At 48.3% G+C, this 22,033-nt stretch overlaps 3 protein-coding genes across 7 annotated transcripts; 2 read left to right on the forward strand and 1 right to left on the reverse strand.

The window, feature by feature from the left end:
* The first annotated feature begins 5,070 nt into the window (after window positions 1-5,070).
* On the forward strand, window positions 5,071-8,383 carry CBY1 (chibby 1, beta catenin antagonist). Its single transcript, XM_071422879.1, has 5 exons — window positions 5,071-5,228; window positions 5,882-5,991; window positions 6,690-6,795; window positions 6,879-6,994; window positions 7,823-8,383. Exons 2-5 carry the CDS (start codon window positions 5,914-5,916, stop codon window positions 7,901-7,903), a joined length of 381 nt encoding a protein of 126 aa, XP_071278980.1. The 5' UTR covers window positions 5,071-5,228; window positions 5,882-5,913; the 3' UTR covers window positions 7,904-8,383.
* A 92-nt stretch (window positions 8,384-8,475) lies between these two features.
* TOMM22 (translocase of outer mitochondrial membrane 22) lies at window positions 8,476-10,437 on the forward strand. Its single transcript, XM_071422878.1, has 4 exons — window positions 8,476-8,671; window positions 8,772-8,890; window positions 9,189-9,306; window positions 9,710-10,437. The coding sequence occupies exons 1-4, from the start codon at window positions 8,561-8,563 to the stop codon at window positions 9,782-9,784; spliced, it is 423 nt and encodes a 140-aa protein (XP_071278979.1). The 5' UTR covers window positions 8,476-8,560; the 3' UTR covers window positions 9,785-10,437.
* Window positions 10,438-10,660: 223 nt separating this feature from the next.
* Window positions 10,661-21,628, reverse strand: JOSD1 (Josephin domain containing 1). Of its 5 annotated transcripts, none has more exons than XM_071422874.1 (5): window positions 21,466-21,628; window positions 19,937-20,745; window positions 14,618-14,746; window positions 14,313-14,507; window positions 10,661-13,083 (listed from the first exon to the last, which is right to left on the reverse strand). In XM_071422874.1, the coding sequence occupies exons 2-5, from the start codon at window positions 20,119-20,121 to the stop codon at window positions 12,984-12,986; spliced, it is 609 nt and encodes a 202-aa protein (XP_071278975.1). In that variant the 5' UTR covers window positions 20,122-20,745; window positions 21,466-21,628; the 3' UTR covers window positions 10,661-12,983. The 5 variants fall into 5 exon arrangements, with proteins under 5 accessions (XP_071278975.1, XP_071278974.1, XP_071278973.1 ...); XM_071422873.1 differs by lacking the exon at window positions 21,466-21,628 and adding an exon at window positions 21,145-21,239; XM_071422872.1 differs by lacking the exon at window positions 21,466-21,628 and adding an exon at window positions 21,011-21,195.
* Window positions 21,629-22,033: the final 405 nt, after the last annotated feature.

Genomic DNA, 22,033 nt, shown 5'->3' on the forward strand with positions numbered 1-22,033 from the left:
ACCCTGTGCAGCTACTTGTGTGATGGTTGTTGACCTACCAAGATCCTTTCTGCCTGGTCCTAATATGTCTCATATTTGCATCCCTTGCTACCCCAGGGAACAACACAGAACAGGAAACCAAAACCAACCTGATCTCCCATTTATGGCTGTAAATACTCCTGTACCTTGCTTTCACAGGTCTCACAAGAATGGCTTCTAAATTGGCATCCTGGAGTAGTGCAGACCATTGGTGAGCTGTCATCTGCATTCCTCAAAAGCCTGAAAAGCAATGTCATCTGCATAGGAGCTAGCAGCAGATACCCAAAAAGGACTTTCTGGGCCACACAGTCCATTGTCATGTTGTTACAGACTCCACATCATCTAAAGACCATGTTACTTCCAATTTTTTGCATTTGATAAGAGACCATCCACAGGCACACCTTTCTAACACAAAGGATTAGTGTAGAGTAAAGCCTATAGATCAAGGAATCCTGGGAGGAAAAAAGACCACCCAGGCTGGATACAAAATTCTTATTTTGATTAGCAAGGTCTAGGGAGAATGCTTACTTTAGTGTTCTTATGACTTTCTATGGTGACAGCAATTTGTTAATCTTGATTTTTTCTGGTTCCAGCTGGGAATAGTCCCAGTCAGTGTAGCTTCTTGGAGCTTTTTGGAGTGTGTCTAAGTGAAGGTATAGAAGGAATGGTGAAAGAACATGGAAGAGGAAAGAATACTTAGCACTTCTCTCTCACCTTCATAGCATGCTATACACACTGAGCTTCACAGAATCTCCTGATGCAGTCCATGATACACAAGTGTGCTTGTTTGTACAGGCAAAGCACAGCTGATGCTCTTCTGAGGCCTGAGATAGAACTGCCTTGGCAGGAAATTTAGAATCCAGGCCCTCTTTGCTCTCCCTTATAAACATCACAGCAGCACAGTCCAAAGGCCAAACATCTTGTCTCCAGCAGCTGCCAGTGGTGAAGGGTTACAGCAGCACCAAACACCAATCCACACAGAGAGATGCTTCAGACCCGTTCCCTGGTATTCCCTTTTCCTGAATCTGCTCATCAGGAACGTACAGACTGAAAGCTTCAATTTCATCATTTCCTGGAAAGGACATCTTAAGTGAGCCATGGAAACAGATGACTGTGAAAGTAAGAGGCAAGGAAAAGAATGAAATACAGATGTGGAAGCAAGCAAAGAGTAGCCAGGTAATAGGAACAGAGTGAAATAAAGCTTAACACAAGCTTTCACTGCTGTGTGGGCTGCACATGCTCTCTGAACCTTTGGTCTCCCAGTCACCAAGGAGAGCCTCATGGCAAACTCTGTCGGGAAGCAAAGGATTCTCTCCAGAGCATGTGAGTGGCTCAACTGCTTGTGTATTTGTGTAAACTCCTTCAAGTGAACAGTGTGGCCAGAATGGTGAGCAATGACTGGAAAACCTTCTCAAAGGCCTGGGAACTTTGCATATTTCATGCATGGCTTCATTTACCCTTGTTTTTCTTAGAGCAGAGGATATCTGTTTTCCATGTTAGTACATATTAGAGAGGCCAAAGTACACAAATGTAAACATGTTGTATGTATGTGTAAATTCAGGGAAGGAGGGCAGGAACTAAGTTTGCAAGACAAGGGGTAATTCAGTTAGCAACTGAGGGTAACTTACAACTTGCAGGAGCTGCATTTCCTGACAGGAGCAAAACTGTTCTCACCTATCATCCATTCTGAAATTGCATTGCAAATCTGTGTCTTGGACTCATCAGTACTGAAACATGACCGTGGGAAACAAGCAAGACAAGGCTTGACTCAGCAGTGAAGAGAAAAATAAATAGGGTTTAAGGAAAAAATAATGACAACTCCACATACTTTTTAGTCCAGAGATCATGTACCCAGTGTTCTTTTGAATAACAAAGTCTACATTTCAGCCAAGGTAATGACTGCAGCTTTGAAAAGCCAGTAGGGAAAAAGTACGTGATTTGGTAAAACAATAAGGATAAAAACATTTCTCCTTCCACGTTTCTTTAAAGGTCTGGTTAGCAAAATAGAACAATCAGAAAGAGTGTTAGTGCAGATATTTAGAACTTTTAGGACACTATAAAAGCCAGCTGTGAACAGTGAAAGAGAATTAAGAATCATTAAGAATCTGTGAATAAGTAAGTAGCTAAAAGAGAGAAGGCAGAGGCAAAGTAGGTGAGGGCATATTTGTTGGCTGATAGAAGACACACGTGAGGGATGAGAAATATAACCTGTGCTTTACTGCATTTTATTTTTTTTTTAGGTTACTAAGATCCATCCAGCAGACAGAGGCATGAACTTTCCTGGCTATCACTCAGCTATTAAATGAAGGGTACCACCTGTGACAGACACGCCATTATCTCCGAAAGTCACAGCATCCATAATAGTTGGATATTAGGATGCTTGCAATAATTAATTAATAGATGCTTGCACAATACTCTGAAAATCTCAATTTATAGGATAAGCATTAATTTCAGATTATTTTTGTGAGGATGGGTTTCTCCACTTCACTCTGCTTGTGTTTTCATTGCCTAGCTATAAGCACCGGAATGAGGGCCTCCTGGTGGTGGAATCTGAGACAGTCAAGCGGGAGGAGAGCACGTTTCTTAACAAAGCAGTGAAATGGTTGTTCTTTTATCTCCTGAGTTAGCTATAATGAAATAAAGAAACAGAGAGAGAAAAAGAAGTGTCGGCTTTGACAACAAAATATAGGTGAGGTATTTAGGATTCTAAAAGATGGGACATCTTTAACTGCACAGCATTGAGGCAACAAGAATTACCTCACTGCAGAAAAATTTAATTGGGTAGGGAATTAATTTCAATATGCAAAAAAAGTTTTAGTTTACAGGTTTTTAATTCAGGATAGGTAAGGCTTTATAAAGCCTTACCTATCTGTAACAACCAGGCAATGTAGCAACTTGCAATACAGTAACTAAAATAAATACTCAGAGTAAGCCTAGAGTAAGTCTACTGAATTCACCAGTCAATGGGGTTTCCCTGTAATTATTGATATAACAGAGAACAATAATAATCCTGCAGCATATATTAGAAAAAGCAAGTGACACACTATGGAGTTAAAGGCAGCTCTGAGAACGCCTAAGCTATAGATTCTCTATCACTTTTGAGCCAAAAAAGCTGAGGAAGATGCTCCAAATTAGGCTACCAAGAACAGCTTGGATCTATTCCAAAATTTCCACACTGCCATGTGCTACAGCCCTATCTCCATCCTGTCAATCTCTCAGCCTTCCACCAGTGTTCTCAAAGATGTCCTCCTGCGAACATAGGCAGCTTCCTTACACAATGACTGTGACATACAGGTTCTTCACCATTTAACAGGCTTTTGCAGTTCCTAAGTGATCTCTGTAGGTATTGTCCTGGAGAAAGAGTGTGTGCTAGGTGTTCTTTTCCCCACAGAGTGACAGGAACAGATGCATGCAACTACTGCACCATAATGCTCTTAACATAGCTGAAAATTGTATGTCAAACTATATATAAATATGTATGTATGTATGTATTTGCAATATACTGAGAGACAATGCTAGAAACAGCAACAGCCAGTTCTTGTCTTGGTATCTACCTGATGTAGGTGGAGAAACAATGACGAAAAGCTGCTGCCAAAATACTCTGGGAGGTTGGCGTAGTGAGGAAATTCTGTAGCATTTTTCAAGGAAATGGAGTTCTGGTGAGAAATGAAATTTTGTCAAACCATGCAGAAAAAGAAAGATTCCTGAAGCAGATCACAGCAGAAATCAACTACCAACTCTGAGACCATTCACACAGGGATTATTCACTTGGGCACAGCAACCAGGCACAAGAGGAAACATTCACCTCCCATGCCAAGGCAGTGGGGATGAGCTGCCTGGCTTTTTCCAAGTCTCTGCTCCACAGAAAGAGGCAGTAAGAGAATCACTCTGTGACGCCCAAATGCATGAGACAGTGTAGTTTTATAATAATTACAGTGTATTTCTACAACACTCATCCTGCTGAGCACAAGGAGACCTCAAGCAACAGCTGTGCTGAAACATACAGGTTTGTTCTAGGAAGGTGAACATTACTGAAAAAACCACCCCAACCAAACTGAGCTCAGTCCCTCACTCTCCTGTATGGTCTTTGTCTCTTATAAGCACCCAGGTGAGCTGCCTTTGTGTTCTCATTTCAAAATTGTAATTCTACATGCTCTCAGCTTTTCTTCCAAAGTTCTTGCCTTCATTTATCTGGACCTTCCTTTCATCTTTCTTACCCAATATATGCACACACGTGTGGGTATTAAATGGTGATAGAAGCCACAGCTACTTCACAAAGGCCTTGCTCTGAACAGTGAGTTTTTATTCTACTTTTAAGGGTGTTGACTTCCCCCCACACCCCATTATAATTACTTCTCTTATTGCAAAAATCACAGCTTTCCAGTGCACAGACTCTGCTATACTGGGTCTGAAAGCAACTGTTTTTATAGTATGTGTCCTGCAAGAACCAGATATTGGTTAGCAGGACTACCAAAGGATACAGCAGCACCAGAAATTTTTCTTCTCTCAAGTCACCGGATTTAACTGTGCTATTTTTCCAATTCTCATTCCAAGTGAGCAATTTTCTGGTTCACTTAAGGCAGGGTGCCAATTAAGCACCCTGGGAATGAAAGTCTGTTAGATAATTTTTTTTTCCTGGAGTACTGGCACTTAGTGTCACGGTCATGTTCACATGGTTGTGGTGTTTGGCCAAAGACAGGACTTGATGATCTCGGAGATCTTTTCCAACCGAAGTGATTCTGTGATTTCTGTGATTCTGTACCATTCTGCACTGTCCAGCTCCCCATCCATCATCCCCTAAACCCGTGCAGTCCAGGACGCCAGACCTCCTCCACTTCTTCTCCAACGCTCCCAAGCAAGGGAGGGTTCTCTGCCTAATGGCGTTTAGTTATTTAGCTGAATGAATAAACAAACAATCCCCATCAAAAACATTTTTAACAACTCTTTCAGGCGATTCGAGCATTTTAGGGAAGGTGTTAAGGAAAGCGCCGTCAGCACAGCACTAGCTTGACGCAGCCCGTGAGCAGGGCCGACCCCCGAGCCCGCTGCCCGGCACTCCGCCCCCGTCTGCCTCCAGCACGGGAGGCGGAGCGGAGCCGCGGATCCCATCGCCACGGCAACGCGGCGGCCGCAAACCGCTCCCGGGACACGCGGCGGATCCCACCGGCGGCGGACGCGAGCGCCGGGAGCGGGCGCGGCCCGAAGGAGAGGTGCCCCCCTTCCCCCCCCCCCCCGGAATTAAGGCGAAGCTCGATGGAACAGCCCGGCCCAACCGCTCCCGCACCGCGGGGCTGACCCTACCACTGCGGCGCGGGGGGGATGGGGGCTGGGGGGCATTCTTCATCGGCTCCGCTCTTGCCGAGCCCGCTGCTTTCGCCAGTGAGATGCCGGGAGGGAAAACAGAACAAAGGAGCATCCCGGTGGTGGCCCGTGCGGGGAATAGCGCCCCGCGGGGCTCCCCTTCCAGCTGTTCAGCGTGCCCCTGGGGTGGTACGGCCCGTGCCCCCCCGAGGTGCCGGGCCGCGCGGTACTGGGGGTACCGGCCGGGGGCGGGGAGGGCCGGGCGGGGGGGGGGGGGGGGCACCGCGCACCGTCGTCCTCCGCCCCCCCCCCGGCTCGGTCACGTGGCGGTGGAGGTGCGAGGGACGTGGCCGTGGAGGGCCGGTGCTGCCGGGTGGCAGTGGCGGGGTGGCGGCCCGGACCCCCCCAAATCTCTGTCTTGCCCTGAGAGCTGGGGGCTCTGCCTGGGGAGAAGCTCACTGGAGAGAATGAGGGGTTCTGCCTGGGGAGAACATGCCTGGGGAGAACATCACTGCTCTTGGCCCACAGCCTCAGAGCTGTTGTGTCTCTCCCGCTCCTTCAGGAGCCCGCCATAGGCCTGGCCAGCAGCGTGCAATGCCTCTCTTTGGGAACTCCTTCAGCCCGAAGAAGACCCCCCCCAGGAAATGGGCCTCGCTGTCCAACCTGCACCTGGTGAGTCCCCGCACCTGCGGTTTGCTGCAGGAGCCATGTCTTGAGGCCAGGGGTGGGTGGCTCCTGCTGTCAGTGCCATAACCCTTACAAGGGCTCCCAGCTGCTTCTGGGGCAGGAAAAAGTTCTTCACCCAGAGATGGTTGGGCTCTGGAATAGACTTCCTAGGGCAGTGGTCACAGCACCAAGCCTGACAGTTCAGGAAGTATTTGAACAATACTCTCAGGCACACAGTGCAGCTCTTGTGGACAGTTCTCTGCAGGGCCAGGAGTTGGACTCAATGATCCTTGTGGGTTCTTTCCACGTCAATATATTCTATTATTCCAACTATGCTGCTTTCTTCCTGCAGTGCAGCACCATTCCTGATCACTGTGACTGTACATGAAGCTAGAAATGGAATAGCTCAGGGAAGAATCATCATCACCACACCTGCAGCCCAGAACTGTGTCACTAAAAAATTCTCACCTGTGGTCTCCAAGTGCAGGGAGATGAGTGTGTAGGTGGGAGAAAGTGCAGGGATGGCAGTGAGAGGAACCAGTCCTTTACTGCACCAGTACATGACCAAAGTAGTACATGCCCAAAGGTTCCAGGGGCCATTTGGACCAGCATCTTCCACTGGAATGCCAGTCACTAAGAAATGGGAGATCAGGGGGTGGCTCTGGCATTCTGTGAAACTCTTGAGTGTGATCTTCTCCCTGCAGCTGGATCGATCCACCCGTGAGGTTGAGCTGGGCCTGGAATACGGCACCCCCACAATGAACCTTGCTGGCCAGAGCCTGAAGTTTGAAAATGGCCACTGGGTTTCAGGTAGAGTACAGCCCAGCTTGTCTGGTCTGAAATAGCCATGGTTGGCTGACAATCTGTATTTTGATCTCCTTCTTTCCTCCAAGAATCAGGAGGCTTCCTGGGGGATCGCAGGGAGCTGCAGCGCTTGCGCAAACGAAACCAGCAGCTCGAGGAAGAAAACAACCTACTTCGGCTGAAAGTGGACATTCTGCTGGACATGGTGAGCCTTTGCCCAGCTCCTGCCTGCCCATAGCAGTGGGGATGCCTGGGCAAAGGGTGCTGGGTTCCCTGAAGAAGGCTGCTCTCAGTGCACCCCACTTTCTGCTTTACCCTGTTGTGCAACATGGGTGTAACGGCAAAGTGACTGTGGGAGTAAAGCCTGATCCCCTCTGTGGAAAGAGGGGAAGGTTCCCCCCACATCAGAGCTTGTTGTGAACACTGTGACTGAGAAGACAGAAGTCCCTGCTGTCTCCTGTTTCCCTTTCTGCACAGAATGTGGCATTTTTCTTGCCACTCTGTTCTCTTCCCTAACTATGAAACTGAGTTACAGCCACTGTTTCTGGTCACGGAAGATTAAAGCTTCCATCTGCTGTCATGAGGGGCGAGACATCTATCCTATGTGTAAAACTGTGAATGAAAGAATTTCCAGTAAATAAACCGAAATTCGGCCTTAACCAGAGATCACAGCTTTCATGCTTAAAATCTGGAGAGACATTCAGGGAAATAGAACACACATCTATTCGCAGTTAATAAGTGATTTAGCCTCTATGTCACTCTAAACAAATATTTTATTTCCTTACTCTTCATGTGTTTTAAAACTGGAAAATGGCTTTTGTGGCTGGAGCACTCAGCAGAAGCACTATCTGCTCTTCAGGTTTTCCAGACGATCTCAGTGAAACATGACATGGCAGCTTCCCCCTTGCTCAACAGGAACAAATTACCTCCTGCAGGACCTGGCTTGTGGCTGTAAATCTTGTTTGTACGGTGAAGTTGGAAAAGCCTCACCAGCTTTTAACTCCCTCCTGTTGTTGTTTGCTGTGCGTTCCAGCTCTCTGAGACCACTGCCGAGTCCCACCTCATGGAGAAGGAGCTGGAGGAGCTGAAGCAGCACAGCCGGAGGAAGAAGTGAACAAGAGATGGCCAGCTGGTTCTGGGTCTTGGCCCACGGGATGCTGGGGCTGGCTCGGGCCTCCCAGCCACGATGGTACTGTGTGAGGTACTTTGTTTCACGGGACCACGAGTGCCGAGATGCCTCCAGTGCTGTGTGGTGCTGTGGGTACTGCTAATGGCTGGTTTGGCACCACAGCGCTGTTAATTAACAGATTTTCCTCAGAGCACTTTACCTTGCTACGTTTGCTCAGCGCAGCCCAGCACAGGTACCCTCCTCTCTGAGGCAGCCGGACAGCCGGTGGTCGGGCAGATCTATTTCCGAGAGGGCTCCTGCTCGCCTTCTCTGGTCACCGAAGAGGGAAGACCTCTGCCTCTCCCCCACCGCGGGGAGCCCGTGGGTGCTTGTACAAACCTCACCGTCTGCCTTGGGCGAGCAGGATGCTGGAGTTGCCCGTTCTCGAGAGTTTTGCATATTTGTTATAAAACCTTGCAATTAAAACCCGTTTCTGAGGGTGTTTGTAACACGTCGCGCTGTGCTGCGGGGGCCGGGGCGGGGGGCGGCCGCTGCTCCTCCGGGCCGCCAGGGGCCGCTGCCTGGCCCGGGCTGGGTGGCGGGAGGGCGGCCGCGCTTCCGGTGGCGCTCTGGCCGCCGCTCCTTCCGTCCTGTCTGGTGGCGATGGCGGCCGCGGCGTCCCTGTCCCCGGAGGAGCTGCTGCCCAAGGGCGGCGCGGGCAAGGCCGAGGAGCTGGAGGACGAGCTCGACGAGGAGGAGGAGGACGACGAGGAGGTATCGGGGCAGGCGGCGGGGAAGGCCGGGCGGGCGCGGTGACCCCGCGGGGCGCGCAGGGCCGTGCGGCGGGGCCTGACATGGTTGGTGCCGCCCGCAGCTGGACGAGACGCTGGCGGAGCGGCTGTGGGGACTCACGGAGATGTTCCCCGAGAGCGTCCGGTCGGCGGCCGGGGCTACGTTCGACCTGTCGCTGACGGTAGCGCAGAAGATGTACAGGTGAGGGGGCGGCGGGCCGGGCCGGAGCCCCTCGGAGCGGGCTCGGCGGGCAGAGCGGGGGCGCGGGCGGCTCTGCCGGCTTTCGCTGCGGCTTTGGCCGCTGGTAGCGCAGTGCGGGGCCTGCGGGGAGCGGCAGAATCACGGGTTTTGTTTATGGGCGGCTTGGGAAGGGCGGGGATAAGGGGACACCCCGCAGCTCGGGGTTGGATTTGGAGGCAGGCTTATGTTTGAGGCACGGAAGGGAAACGCGGGATTGTGTCAATAAGAACTGATTCCTAGGGTTCTTCATCCTTGATAGATTCTCTAGGGCAGCTCTGTGGATTGGGACCACCTCCTTCATGATTCTGGTTCTTCCTGTCGTCTTTGAAACCGAAAAACTGCAGATGGAGCAACAGCAGCAGCTGCAGCAGCGACAGGTGAGGCAGGAAGGCCCAGCCGTCTGTCCTGGCCCTGCAGAGTTGGCCGGGAGTGCCTGCACCTCCTGCTGTGAGCAGTGCTGGGGGTGCTGGGGCAGAAGGGTGCACTCTGTTGTATGCTGTGGCCTCACTCATCCCACCAGATTCCCCAACTGGGTGTTCTAATTGGACAATCCTGCTGATTCCCAGTGGTGGCAATGCCTGGCAAGCCCAACCTGGCTTTTACCAGCTAAAATTTGCTGTGAGGGGCTGCAGTAGGGGCAGTGGTTGGGCACTGACCTTGGTTGTTGCAGCAGGCATGGGGCTGGTGCTGCAAAGTGCCACCAATAGCTGTGGGAGGGGGGACAGCATGGCAAGACATCTTGTGTCCTTGAAACCCCTCAATGAATGGTTTTCTTTCCAGATCCTCCTCGGACCCAACACAGGGCTCTCAGGGGGAATGCCAGGGGCCCTGCCTCCGCTGTCTGGAAAAATCTAATTTGCAGAAGCTGAGTTGGATTCATATCAAGTGGGAAGACCTTGCGATTATGATATATTGAACTGTTGATTTGTTGGGCCAGGGCATTTTTTTCTTTTTATTTTCGGTTATCCTTTGGGACATTGACCTGTTCATAACGAGGGAGGGAAGCCCCCCTATGGACCTGATGATGGCTCCTGTCTGCATCCCCCTCTCCTTTAGAAATCATGAGTATTTCCTTTTATTCAATCACTATGCCATAACCAGTTACAGACTTGGACCGGGGGAGCTCCTCTGCCAGCTTCTTGCCCCCACAAAACACCCTGGGGCACAGGTCAGGCTTTGAATGCAGCAGGCAGACACAACAAGTGCTTTCCTGCCTGATTTGGAGCTGAAGGACAGTGGTGGCAGGAAGCGTGACTTTCCCAGCAGAGGAAGGAGGGGTGCCGGTGGCAATCAATACCCCATGGAAAATACTCTTTGGGAAGATGCATCTGCAGAAACACTTTCACTGCAGCTGTGTGTGTGTGAGAACCAAGGGAGCAGCAGGCCAGGTTTGAGACGATCACATCCACGCAGATTCTCTGCCTCATAAAGTAGAACAGACATCAGCTGCGTATTTTTTTGTATGGAATATTAAATAAATCCAACCTGAGCAGTGTGGTTTTAATAGATGTCCTTGAGGGAGGCTCAGTTCTTTCAGAGCTGCTGGGGGATTTCTGGGTAGGGATTTCTCCATTTCATGCTCAGCCTGGCAGTGTGGAAGGGACTGATGTGGCCTTGTCACCTTCAGATGGGTGGGGAAGCCATGTTTGGCTTAAGGGAATTCTGGGAGGTGATCCTACCTCAGCAACAGTGTCCAGTGTTCAAGTTTCTTAATGCACAGAAACGTGGTGGTTTTATAACCAAAGAAAAAAATTTATTTATCCTTTACATACTTTGTTACAGAACAATTCAATTGAACATACAGAAGTGATAGGACATTTATATGGAAACTTTTTTTTCCCATTTTTAATATTTGGTTAAACAAAATACATCTCTGTAAACAAACCCAAGACAAGGCTCTAACAAAACCAAACAAGCAAGAAAACAAAGAGGGGCTTCCCCGCTCCCGAGCAGTGGGACTGAACCAGCTCACCCACCCCCGGGCACAGCAGCCTCACCTCCCCCAGGGATGTGATCACACACTTTCCCTTTACCTGAGCAGCTGGATCACACTGTTTCTCCCCCGGGAAAGCAGCTGACATACAAGGAGAGGAAAGCAGCCCCAAAGTATTTTAAAACATCTTTGCATATTGTGCACTGATCCATTGGCTTGCAGTTTCCATGCAAACAGGGTTTTTCTCCAAAGTGCAACTTCAATCAGCATAGAAAATGTTGCTGTTGAGATTTATCTTTTCCCCTCTTGAAGAAATGGCTTCAAGTCAGGAGCAGAATGCCTGCAGGCTGAACATCCTGCCTGGAAAGTGTTTAAAAACTCTGCCAGCTGGTATTGGTCATTGGAATGTGTTACGAAATAGGACTTTTTAAAAATGTAAGAGCCATTTGCCCTTGACTGTGGGAGGCTGTGCTCAAAGGACTGCAAAAGTGCTTGCCAGATGTCCAGGGGTCAGCAAACACCATCGTCCTGTCGTCATGTGGCCTCTGTTGGGACGGTGCCACTTTGGTGGTCTCTGAGGTTCGAGCACCTGCTCATGCATTTGCAGAGCTCTGAAGAGAGACATAACTGAGAAAAGGTCATTACAATCCCTCCTTTCACCAGCTCAAACATCAGTAATGAGAGTTTCCTGCATGGTGGAACAGGATCCTTTGAGCTCCATCAGTCCCAGAGGTTGCTGTTCAACCAAGACATGTAAAGATGGAAGCAACCAGCAGCTCAGCCAGGAAGTGCTAAACACAACAAAGTGAGTTCCAGATTCAGCATTTCCTCTTCCTGCCATGGAAGGCATGGCTGAGCTACAGCTCTCCTGGGTGACTGGGAAACAGCTGGTGGAGATTCCTCTTAGTGTCTCCGTGTCTAGTTTCTCTTCCCCATGGAAGGCAGAAAAAAGCAATTCACCCATTAATGGAATGTTTGTTGGCCAATGCTAAAGGAGAGGTTGGTTCAACTACCAAGCCAGGGTGTCTCCAGTGCCTGGAAGTTCTGGTGGACCCTCTGCAGCTCCCAGACCAGCAGATGGTAGCAATAAAAGAGCAAAACTGACTGCTATAAAGGCTTCCCTCCTCAGCCCATTTTTATTTTATAACTTGATCTCTTTCATTTCACATTACATCTGTGACTGTGGGCTGGACTTCTGGAGAGTGGAAAATAAAAGGGAATTAATTTCTTTGAAAACCTCTTCAGCTTTATTCCTCTCTCCAAGGAGCCCCTAAACTACTGAGTGACCATGCAGAAAACCAAAATAACTGTTAAAAAATAGTAAAAAAAACCCCCACCATAGCACAAAGAAACCCAAGCAGACTGTGGCCTCTCTCCAGTCCAGAAACTTGATACTCCTCAGTCATCCTGTACTTGCTGTTTCCATGTCACCTTAGCCAGACACATACTGCCAAACAACCACTCACCACATACATAAATCCTTGGAGACCCTGGGGAAGAATCCTCTAGCTACCCAAAGAATTTCTTGGAAGATGACTCTGGTTTTATTACTGTTTCTTAATTCCTGGCACAAACCAGCCCTAAGAAGCAGAGGGTCGTGCTGAGCACCGTACCATTCCTAGTGTTCTGAGTGTCCTGAGAGACCCTTAGGAATTGCAAATGTCTTCACAACAATTTGTTTTGGAGGGAGAGAACTGTAAAGAGGTGGCAGCGTGCTCAGTCCCTGCTCCTTCCTGACAAGCCCTGGAGGGAGCAGTGTCCCACCACACACAGCCTTGAACCACGTGGGGAAATGGAAGCCCGGGGTTTCCAGGCATTCTTTCTCCCCAGCCCAGTTTTTCAAGAGTGCAATGCCTTCCAGCTGGCCGGAGGGCACTGCAGCTCATCCATCTTGCAATTAAAGTGATTGGCTTCCAGTTTCCTCTGTTCTGCCCTCAGTTCTTCCCCACCCACCACCCCAATGTCCTCTGCCGTTGCCCTATTGCACCAAGGAAGGAAGAGAAGAGCCTAACAAAGGAAATTCCAGACGAAGAGAGTCGGGGCACCCATTATGCAGGTTTTAGGACATCAGGAGTTTGGTAAAGGGGAAGAACTGTAGCGGGAGGACAGAGCTGGCCCGGGTCACACGTCAGCTCTCCAGGTCTGATGTGCTTCCACCTCCTCTGGCACCACCAATAGGAGTTCACAGTTCTTTCCTCTCAGCTGGTGTTTCAAAAATTTCCTATCATAAAGAGAAATAGAAACAAGTGCTACTGAATGTAGAACTTCATCATCTACAACAACAATTAAATATTATCTTAACTTCAGCAGAGATGAGTGTATATAGATGCCACTTTATTACTTTCCAAGGCAAGAAAAACAGAATTAAAACCAAATTTAGTTTCTTCATATTTTCAAGATCAAGAATCCCATCTTAACATTAAATAATTCCAACAAATCTGGGAGAAAAAAAAATCTTTTTATTCTAATAAAACAGAATAGAACACCCCATCACACAGATGTCCTTAGCAGCAGTGTACCACTTGGTCATTTGACATGTTTTTTTAGCCCTTTTCTGCACATAAGCTTTTTCTAATACCAAACTTGGATTACTTCCAATAAATATGAAAAATCAACATTTCCTCCAATATCTTTTGGTCCAGATTTCCAAAACTCCCAGAAAAGAAAGCCCTAATTTATTGCTGAAGAACAATACACCTAGGATAAAATCCACCAGAACCTCTGCACAGTAGTTTCGCAAGACTTACTTTACCCCAGAAATTTACCAAAACTTCAGTGGCATGGCTGGCTCTGCAAACACTGCACATGTGCAATCCCCAGTCCCTATCTCAGAACAAGACTAGTCAAGGAAGCAAAGCTGCTAGTAGGATTTATGGCATGATGGAATGGAAGCTAAACAGCAATCAAGAGCAGGTGAAATTTTACAAAGCATTTACAATGACCTTCTTGTGTTAAGATTGAAGAGGGAAGGGGAGCCAAGCCAGAAGGGCAGCGTATGCTTACATAGGAAAAGTGATTCCTAACAAACAACTCTTAGTGCTCTCAGGGATAAGGCTGCACTTTGAGTCTGGAAAGCCTTTTGCTGGAGACATGCAGATTGTTACTAAATAGGCAAAGAATGCTGATACTGTCATGTTCAAGGAGGGAGCAGGGCACAGCACATCGTGTTGCAGGCGTCCCCCACTAATACCAGAGGCGGCCTCTACCTTTGCCACAGACAGAGCCAGACACGTAAGAGGCCAAGTCAAGCTCTCCTGAGCTGATAGAGACACCACTGCCAAAAGCATTTCCCTGGCTTTACACAAACGGGGCATAAATCCAAGTGGAGGCAGAAGAACCTTATTACTCTCAAATTTTTACAATTGAAAGTCAGCCATACACGTTTCAATCACCAACTGTTTAAGGACAGACTTCTTACCTCCAACAGGGACGGATTAGAGGAAATCCTACCTGAGCTCACTTTCACCTCCAATCCACTCGGGCACCTTGAGCTTGGAATCGAGGTTGTAGTAGGTGCCTCCCACCTCCCGGACACAGATCCAGTGCTGTCGCTTGAGGGGGAGCTTCAAGGGGCCCCAGCAAAGGCTGGAGGGCAGATTCATGATGAAGCCCATCACGTTAGACAGGGCAATGGCGTTAACATCCCTGAAAGAGTGCACAACATCAACCAGATTATGTTCTGGTGCTTTCACTTCAATCTCTTTCTCAGTTTTACAAAGAGCAGCCACCTCCAGAATGACACAGCTTCTCAGTACCTGCGCTTATCCCACCAAACCGCCTCGTAGCCTTTGGTCTGCAGTGCTGCCATAATCACGTTCACATCATAGTTCCCATTCCCCAGCATGCTCTTCTTGTGGGGGGTCACCATGGTGTTGGGAGACAGCCTGCAAACAGACAAGGAGACTGCTTAGCAGATGTTTGTTGAACCTGTATTCCACAACCTGATATATAACTTGAAGTCCATTTCCAGGGGTCTTGTGTTTAAACACAAACTATTCTGTGCCCCCCTTATCCCTCCTCAAATGGGCTGAGGAAACTAAGTGATGCATTAAGAATAACTCTGATGTACAAAGCCTCCAAAAATCCTGCCTTTGATGCAAAAGAAATCACAAAGCTCTCTCTCCCTGACCCCTTGAACTGGTACTTCTGAAGGATGCTTCAATTATGATTTTTCCTCAATTTACAATCAGAGTAAATACCAGTTTGCTATTCAGGACAGCGGCTATTACAATTTCAAGAGTCCAACAGTCAACAGCAGTCTTGAAGACTGGATGAGAAAAAGAGGCATGGGAGGTTGGCTGCAGGAAAGGTTGTTCTTCCTCCTCCTCCACTGGAAAATGAAAGAAGTATTCAGACACAAAGCTGTGAAGATACTTGGGGTTGGGAGCTTTCCAAAGCTGGTGTGGTTGCTAGATGGTAAAAAAATATCTGTTGCTGTAGGTAACTAAACAGATAATCCTGATGCAAACAAATCTCTTCAGCTTCAACCTGTAAGTCTGCTTAGACATCACTTGCATTACTACAGCATCTAAAAATGCAGAACCACAGTCCATCACGTTCATACAATTGCAGAATATCCTGAGTTGGAAAGGATCCACATGGAGTTCACTCCTGGTCCCAGACAGGACAGCCCCAAGGATCACACCATATGCTTGACAGCATTCGTTCAGTCCTAACTCCTCTTCAACTCTGTCAGGCTTGGTGCTGTGACCACTTCCCCGGGGAGCTTGTTCCAGCGCCCAACTACCCTCTGGGTGAAGAACCTTTTCCTAATATCCAAAATAAACCTCCTCTGACAGTGCCTCATGCAATTCCTTCAGGTCCTGTTACTGGTCACCAGAGAGGAGAGATCAATGCCTGCCCCTCCACCTCCTCTTGTGAGGAAGCTGTGGGCTGCTATGAGGTTACATGCCAAAAATACATAACAGCTTTTGCACAAGTTCAGATAATGGATGTGAGACACAACATGGAGATGTGGCAAAAAAGCCTGTTAGTCACTTTTATGGTTTTATGTTTCCCCCCTCTGCCTAAGAAATTTTGTAAGGAGGGAAAACAACAGGATGTACTATTATGAAGATGACAGCAGGAAAAGCAAGCATGGGGAAACTGGGAGCAGAGAACAACAACGTCACATAACACCAATCCAAAGTCAAGCCTCAGATGAGTTCTGTTGTGATGGGTTGACCTTTCTATTGATAAGGACTCTATTAATTCTGCTAGTGCAAAGTTCAGATTTCCTATCATCCAAACATCTGTATTTTACCTGCCTCCTCCTCCTGTCAACTGTATCCTCAAAAATTCTAATATTTCTGCACATATTTCGATCAGCCTTTACCACACTGAATATTCTGCAGGCATATTTCATCACTGGAAATCCTTCAGCCCTTCTTCATTCCTGCCCTTCTTACCCAACAAATTATATTTCTTTAAAAAGGTGTCCATGCAGCAGTGGTGGAAGATGTGGAAAATTATTTTTAACTTTAGCACAATAGTGTTTAATCCCCATCTGTGATTAATGCTTAGTTTTGTACCATACAGTACCTTGTACAAATTCCAGAGATTAATGTGGTTTTATGTTAACTCCCTACATCTGTGACTAACAGTCTTGTATCAGCTAGTGCTTCCTTATTTACCTATATCAACCACTAGCATGTACTAGCAGATGTCTTAGTTTTGAGAACAAAGATAGAATGCCAGGGCAAAGAATGATAAGAGAAGTGCATCATGACCTGACAACATACTTGAGATAGTCTCAAGGTGAAAAGATTCATTAGAAGATCCAGAACCATAAATGTAAACTTTGGGGAATGGGATGTTCCCAAATGACCACCAAAGTCTCTCAAAAGACCTCTACTGATATCCAAATAAATCCATGGAAACAATTAACATATATGCATGTATTCAGGAAATATAATGCACCTGTAATAGAAATGCAGTGCATATATACTGGTTTCATGCATATAACCTGGTCTGATTATATGACTAGTAGACTGCTGGGTGCACACTTTAGGTGGAGCGATCCCCGTGCATGCTGAATGAAGTAATCTCAGCTTTCTTACTGATCCAGCTGTGGAGAGTTCACTTCCCAGTTTTCAGTGACACCCTGACAGCATAAAGCATTTTACAAGAAAGCAGTGGACTGAGTAGAAAGTTTCAGAGCAACCAAGGCTGGAGAGGCTAGAGACAGACAGCCTTTGTTTTGGTTTTTTTTTCAGCTGGAAGTTTTTCTGCAGTGGAGCAGTCTGCAGCAGAACAGTCGGGGAAGTGTGTTCACTACAGAAGGGAGAGGAGTCCACAATACCATGCTAAGAGGAAAAGCTGTTAATATCCACCATGGGGCATATTTTAGGGTGTATTTTACTAATCACAGAGATAGAACCTGCAGCTTGTCACAGCTCTTCCAGCATCTCTATAAAGCAAGATCACTTGGCTATGCCTAAATCAAGATCATTGCTTCAACCTACCAACTCTCCTAATCCCCACAAGCAAAGAAAACCTTACAAACCAGAGAGCCCTTTGGGCTGCAGAAGCACCCTCTTACAGCTCCACTTTCCAGACAAGTTTATTCAAGAGCTGAAAGAACACATTTATCTTTGTTCCTTCACATATCTTCCAGAGCCCCAGAAATGTGATGAGGTGACCAGCATGGGCAACAAGAAACTGGCATGTGTGAGCAAACTTGCCCCAAAAACCACCTCAACATCTTGACCCACATAGACCTAAGGAGGGTCCACAATCATCAGCTGAAGGATTCTGACCAGTAAAGGAATTAAACTGTTGTTTTGGTATTTTTTATCTAGCCACTGAGCTGAGGAAGACTGACAAAGCTGGACAGAAATCCAGGTAAATAATCCTCCTGATCTCTCTATCAGAAACTTTCATCAACATGTTGTCTTAACACAAGGGGCTCCAAGATTCCTGCAGCTGTCTTTCCTAATCAGGGCCCAATATGCAGACTCCAGTGAAGCGAAGAGATTTTGTTTGTATCTCCATGCAACACTTGGAACATGCAATCATACTTCCTGCAACAAAAGCCAGAGGAACATCAAAAATGTATTTCTTGTTTTAGAGGAAAGAAGAGGGAAAGACTACACAATCAGAGGGGGTGTCCAGACCAAGTTTCAGCACATGCTCGAGATGATAATCATCAGACTACCCTGGCCTTACACAATAGGATGCAGCAAAAGGGAAGCTAATGATTAAGCAATGTGGTTCAATCATTCTCCAAGGAATGTGGTAAAAGCTAGAGAGCTTAAGTTTATTTGTGATTTTGTTACCTTATCAACACCAGGTTTAAAAATCAGACCTCAACATTTTTGCAGGTTATTAAAAATATTCATCCATCCTTTATCAATACATAGAATGTGAGTAGACACAGGAAAAGACAAGTGACATAAAAAGGGCAACTAAATTCACACTTCTTCAAGGCAAGTCAAAGAGCTACACACAAGTAACCACCCAACAGAAACAGAAAGGCAGTGGCAATTCTTTTGTATAACTTATAGCTCATCCATTTCCAAGAGGAATATCCATGTGTCTTTCCATACTACCATGGAGCTGAATCAATCTGTGTATCTTGATCTGAATATTAGGATGGAACAACTCCAGGTTGGAATAAAAGACAAACTCTACCTTCTAGGGAAAGAGGTCCAACAAGATTAATATCCAGTCTTTTTCTGAGAGGTTTCATGCTGCACACTAATTCTGTCTCACCAAATGCAATGAAAACCAACTAATTAGATCATCACACTCCCTCTACCACATGAACTGCCTTTGTTTGCTTCAGGCCAAGAACAATCCAGCTGTGATTAAGATTCTGACAATTGCTGCTCTGGAACAAAACCACAGTGTGTTTACGCTGGACAAAGAGTGCCTTGAGCCTGCCATGGGCCAGCTCCACTCCACCAGCAGGAGTTTTATCTGCAACACTACAATAAATAGCATTTCAATTCGATACTTGTTATTGTCCTTCACCACATTCTCTGCCAAAGACAGGCATGAGTTTGATGAATCAAGCACCAGTTTCATAAAATTGCCAGTTTTCAGGAGAGCTGCAACAGGCCCACAGCTCCCTGTCATCAGCACAGGGTACCATGACTGCCTCATCCCACAGCACGTGCTGCCGTGATGTGCGATCTCCTGCTTGTCACAAACACAAGATGCTGGCAGCTGCTGGTAACAGGTATTCAACCAAAACTTACACCATGTCTACAACATCTGCAGGTTGCCTATCAGAGGAGAGCCCCTTTCCATCATTTCCTTTATCATCACTTAGATTCATCAGCAGTGGGTCACCAGAACCCATAAAGGCTCACACAGGAGAATTTCCATAAAGCATCAAAACACCATAAAATAAACACTGAGCAAAATATGAGCTATTGCACAGGCCACGTTAATCATTTATATTCATCCCTGTAAAACTCAAACCTACTTTATTAATTATCTGAAGTTCCTGGGAAACATTTAGCAATGCCACAGGAAACAGGCATCCAGCTACTGAAATTAAAGCCAGTTTGAGAGAGTACAGAGAGTCTAGCTGCATGGAAAAAAAAGCCCATAATATTTGAAGAACTTCTCTGAACCTCTTGAATAAGAATCGCTCATTTGGCAAAACTCCTAATTTCTAAAAAACTTACAAACGTTGCAGTACTAAGTCAGTAAGTAATTTCTGCTACCTTCATTCCCCCAAGGCAACCCCCAAATCCATTATTAAATCTAGGTAACTTATGTACCCAAGTGAGGGGCAAAAATATGGAAGACAGGTAGAAGAGGCATTAAGGTGAGTAGAGAGGAAGATAACACTCCAACCACGACAGCACCTACAATAAAACCCTCGAACCCAAAGCTGGCAGCCAGAACAGGTTAAGAAACAAGTAAAATGAGAAAGCATTTCTGCATGGAGGGGCAAAAAAAAAAAAAGGCTGGGGTTAAAAAACCAAGATACATTCAGTTCAAAGCAGTGGCACAGTCTGAATCCCTCCTTTTCTTTCTACTTCCCCCCAGACAACACCCAAAAATCCCTCCAATCAGCTGAGGACAAGGGGAAGCTAATGCCAGTACAGAGAGCATCCTACCTCTGGAAAATCTCCTGCAGGGTTTCCCTAGTGAAGGCGTTGCTGTCCTGGAAGACATTGTTGAGGGCATGGAGGGCACACAGCTCCCTGCGTTGCTTTTCATGGTAAATGTGCTGTGGCAGTTGCTGGGATGGCTCTGGCGATTCCGATTTTGTCTTGTCACCTTTCCATGGCACACAACTCATTTTCTCGATGGGTGGATGGGGAGTAGGTGGTGAAAAATGAAGGAGGCTGAAGTCTCTGCCCCCACAGTCACAACAGCAGCCCACTGCCCCTTTCTTTTGTGGGCTTTTTGAGGTGCTTCCAGCTTACGAATCCTCCTCTTGTGCTTCAGTTTACTCAGTAATTGCCTCTGACAGCTGGTTTTAAAAACCACATGAAGATCTGCAACCTCCCTCCTCCCATACCCCATAAAATGTAGTATTTCCCTCCCCTCCACAGAAAAAAAAAATTAAAATGTCAAAATATATAATTCTCCTTAGTCTCAAAGCACCAGCTGCAATTTATCACATCGTTCCTTTTCTTCCATCTCCTTTGGTCAACAGTGCCACTAAAAAAAGTACCCAGACCAGGTAACAGGAGAGGCCTAACCCCAAAGTGCCAAAGGGAAGAAGATGAAGCCAGCACCGGGTACTGCCTATAGGAGCACAGGGTGGTTAAGCACTTATCAGCTGCATTCCTCCATTCCTTTGGGAACGACTGAATCCCGGCAGGAAGATGCCAACAGCTCGGGAAAGGAAACCACTTCTTGCTAAGCCACGAGAAACCCAAGTCCAGGCTGCGGGGAAGGCGACTCCTCACAGGTCACCCTGCGCTCCGACAAAGGGAAGTCTCCGTTAGCAACCAGAGGCAGCCCCAAGTCCGTGGGAGCGAGGGTAGGGCAGACGGGACCAGCCCCACGGCCTGCCTCGCACCTCTCCACCCCGCCCCTCCCCACCCTACGCCCTCACAACCACCACCACCAAAACAACAACAACAGCAACAGCAACCCAGACGGGAGCCGCTTCCCACGACCGAGGCCCAGCGACCCCCGCAGCCCACCGCGCTCAGGAGAGGCCCCCGTTTAACCCCCACCCAGCCCTTCGGGGCTCGCCGCTGGGCCGAGGCGCCCGCCCTTGCCCTCGGGAGGGTTGGAGGGGCCCCGCCGGGCCGGGCCGGGCCGGGCCAGGCCAGGCCAGGCCGGTCGGGTCCCGCCGACGGCTCCTCACCGCCCGCTCGGCCCCCGGGGCCGCCCCGCGCCGGCGCACGCGCGCGCCGGGCCCCGCTCGCGCCACTCTCGCGCACGCACGCACACACGCGCGCGCCCCCCCGCCCCCCGCACGCGCCGACGTCGGCCCCGCCCCCTCGACGTCAGCGGCAATACAAGCCGGGACAGAAGCGAAAGCAGCCTCTGAATAAACAAACGTAAATCCCCTCCGGCTTCTTTCTGTGCCACTGGTTGGCGCCTGTGGCGGTGGTGCCACAAGCGTGCGTGTGGCTAGGCGGAGGAACAGGACAGGTAGCTTTCCCCGCCGCTCTGCAGGGGTCACCTGCCCGTCCGCAGAGCCCCTCAGCCAGAGGGGTTTCCTCCTTGGCGCTGGCGTCCTGCTTGGAGGCCCCCGCCGGCGGTCTGAACACTGTGGGCTCGCATGGCCAGCAGGCGTAGGGGTTTTCTGTAGGGAGCCCTAGGCAGTAGGGGCGGCGGGGTCCTTTGCGAACCTCGGGAGCTGGCGGCACGACGCGCCGGGACAGGAGGTCCCGCGGACTGCAGGAGCAGGCGCACTCCCTCCCTGCTCCATTGGTTGACACAGTTATCAGTAAAAAATCTCCTCTTTCTCATTGGCTAGTCCGAGAGAATGCCCTCCTACCAGGGCGGGCTCTGTTGCAGCACTTAATCCCACCCACGCCTTTGGGATCCCTTATTCGATTGGCTGTTGAGGTTGTTTGTCAGGAAGCCCAGGTCTCCTATTGGACAGCGGACCCCGGACACGTCGAGAGGGCTCTGTTGTGTGTGTGTATGTGTAGAAAACAAGCCGAGCTGGCAGTGCGTCTCCCATTGGCTTCGCGCGCTTCGAGGAGGCGTGGCCTCTCCTCATGAATAACCACTACTCCACCCAC

The sequence above is a fragment of the Agelaius tricolor genome, unplaced genomic scaffold (genome assembly GCF_023055355.1).
Source record: "Agelaius tricolor isolate 1412-34295 unplaced genomic scaffold, bAgeTri1.0.p SCAF_3, whole genome shotgun sequence".
Lineage (NCBI taxonomy): Eukaryota > Metazoa > Chordata > Aves > Passeriformes > Icteridae > Agelaius > Agelaius tricolor.

Coding starts and splice junctions, on each gene's coding strand:
- CBY1 (XM_071422879.1), top strand. CDS start 5,914: ATGCCTCTCTTTGGGAACTCCTTCAGCCCGAAGAAGACCCCCCCCAGG. Junction 6,796..6,878: donor AAATGGCCACTGGGTTTCAG/GTAGAGTACAGC, acceptor CTTTCCTCCAAG/AATCAGGAGGCTTCCTGGGG. Junction 6,995..7,822: donor TGGACATTCTGCTGGACATG/GTGAGCCTTTGC, acceptor TGTGCGTTCCAG/CTCTCTGAGACCACTGCCGA.
- TOMM22 (XM_071422878.1), top strand. CDS start 8,561: ATGGCGGCCGCGGCGTCCCTGTCCCCGGAGGAGCTGCTGCCCAAGGGC. Junction 8,891..9,188: donor GTAGCGCAGAAGATGTACAG/GTGAGGGGGCGG, acceptor CATCCTTGATAG/ATTCTCTAGGGCAGCTCTGT. Junction 9,307..9,709: donor AGCAGCTGCAGCAGCGACAG/GTGAGGCAGGAA, acceptor TTTTCTTTCCAG/ATCCTCCTCGGACCCAACAC.
- JOSD1 (XM_071422874.1), bottom strand. CDS start 20,121: ATGAGTTGTGTGCCATGGAAAGGTGACAAGACAAAATCGGAATCGCCA. Junction 14,747..19,936: donor CTGCAGGAGATTTTCCAGAG/GTAGGATGCTCT, acceptor GTCTGTTTGCAG/GCTGTCTCCCAACACCATGG. Junction 14,508..14,617: donor GTTTGGTGGGATAAGCGCAG/GTACTGAGAAGC, acceptor GCACTCTTTCAG/GGATGTTAACGCCATTGCCC.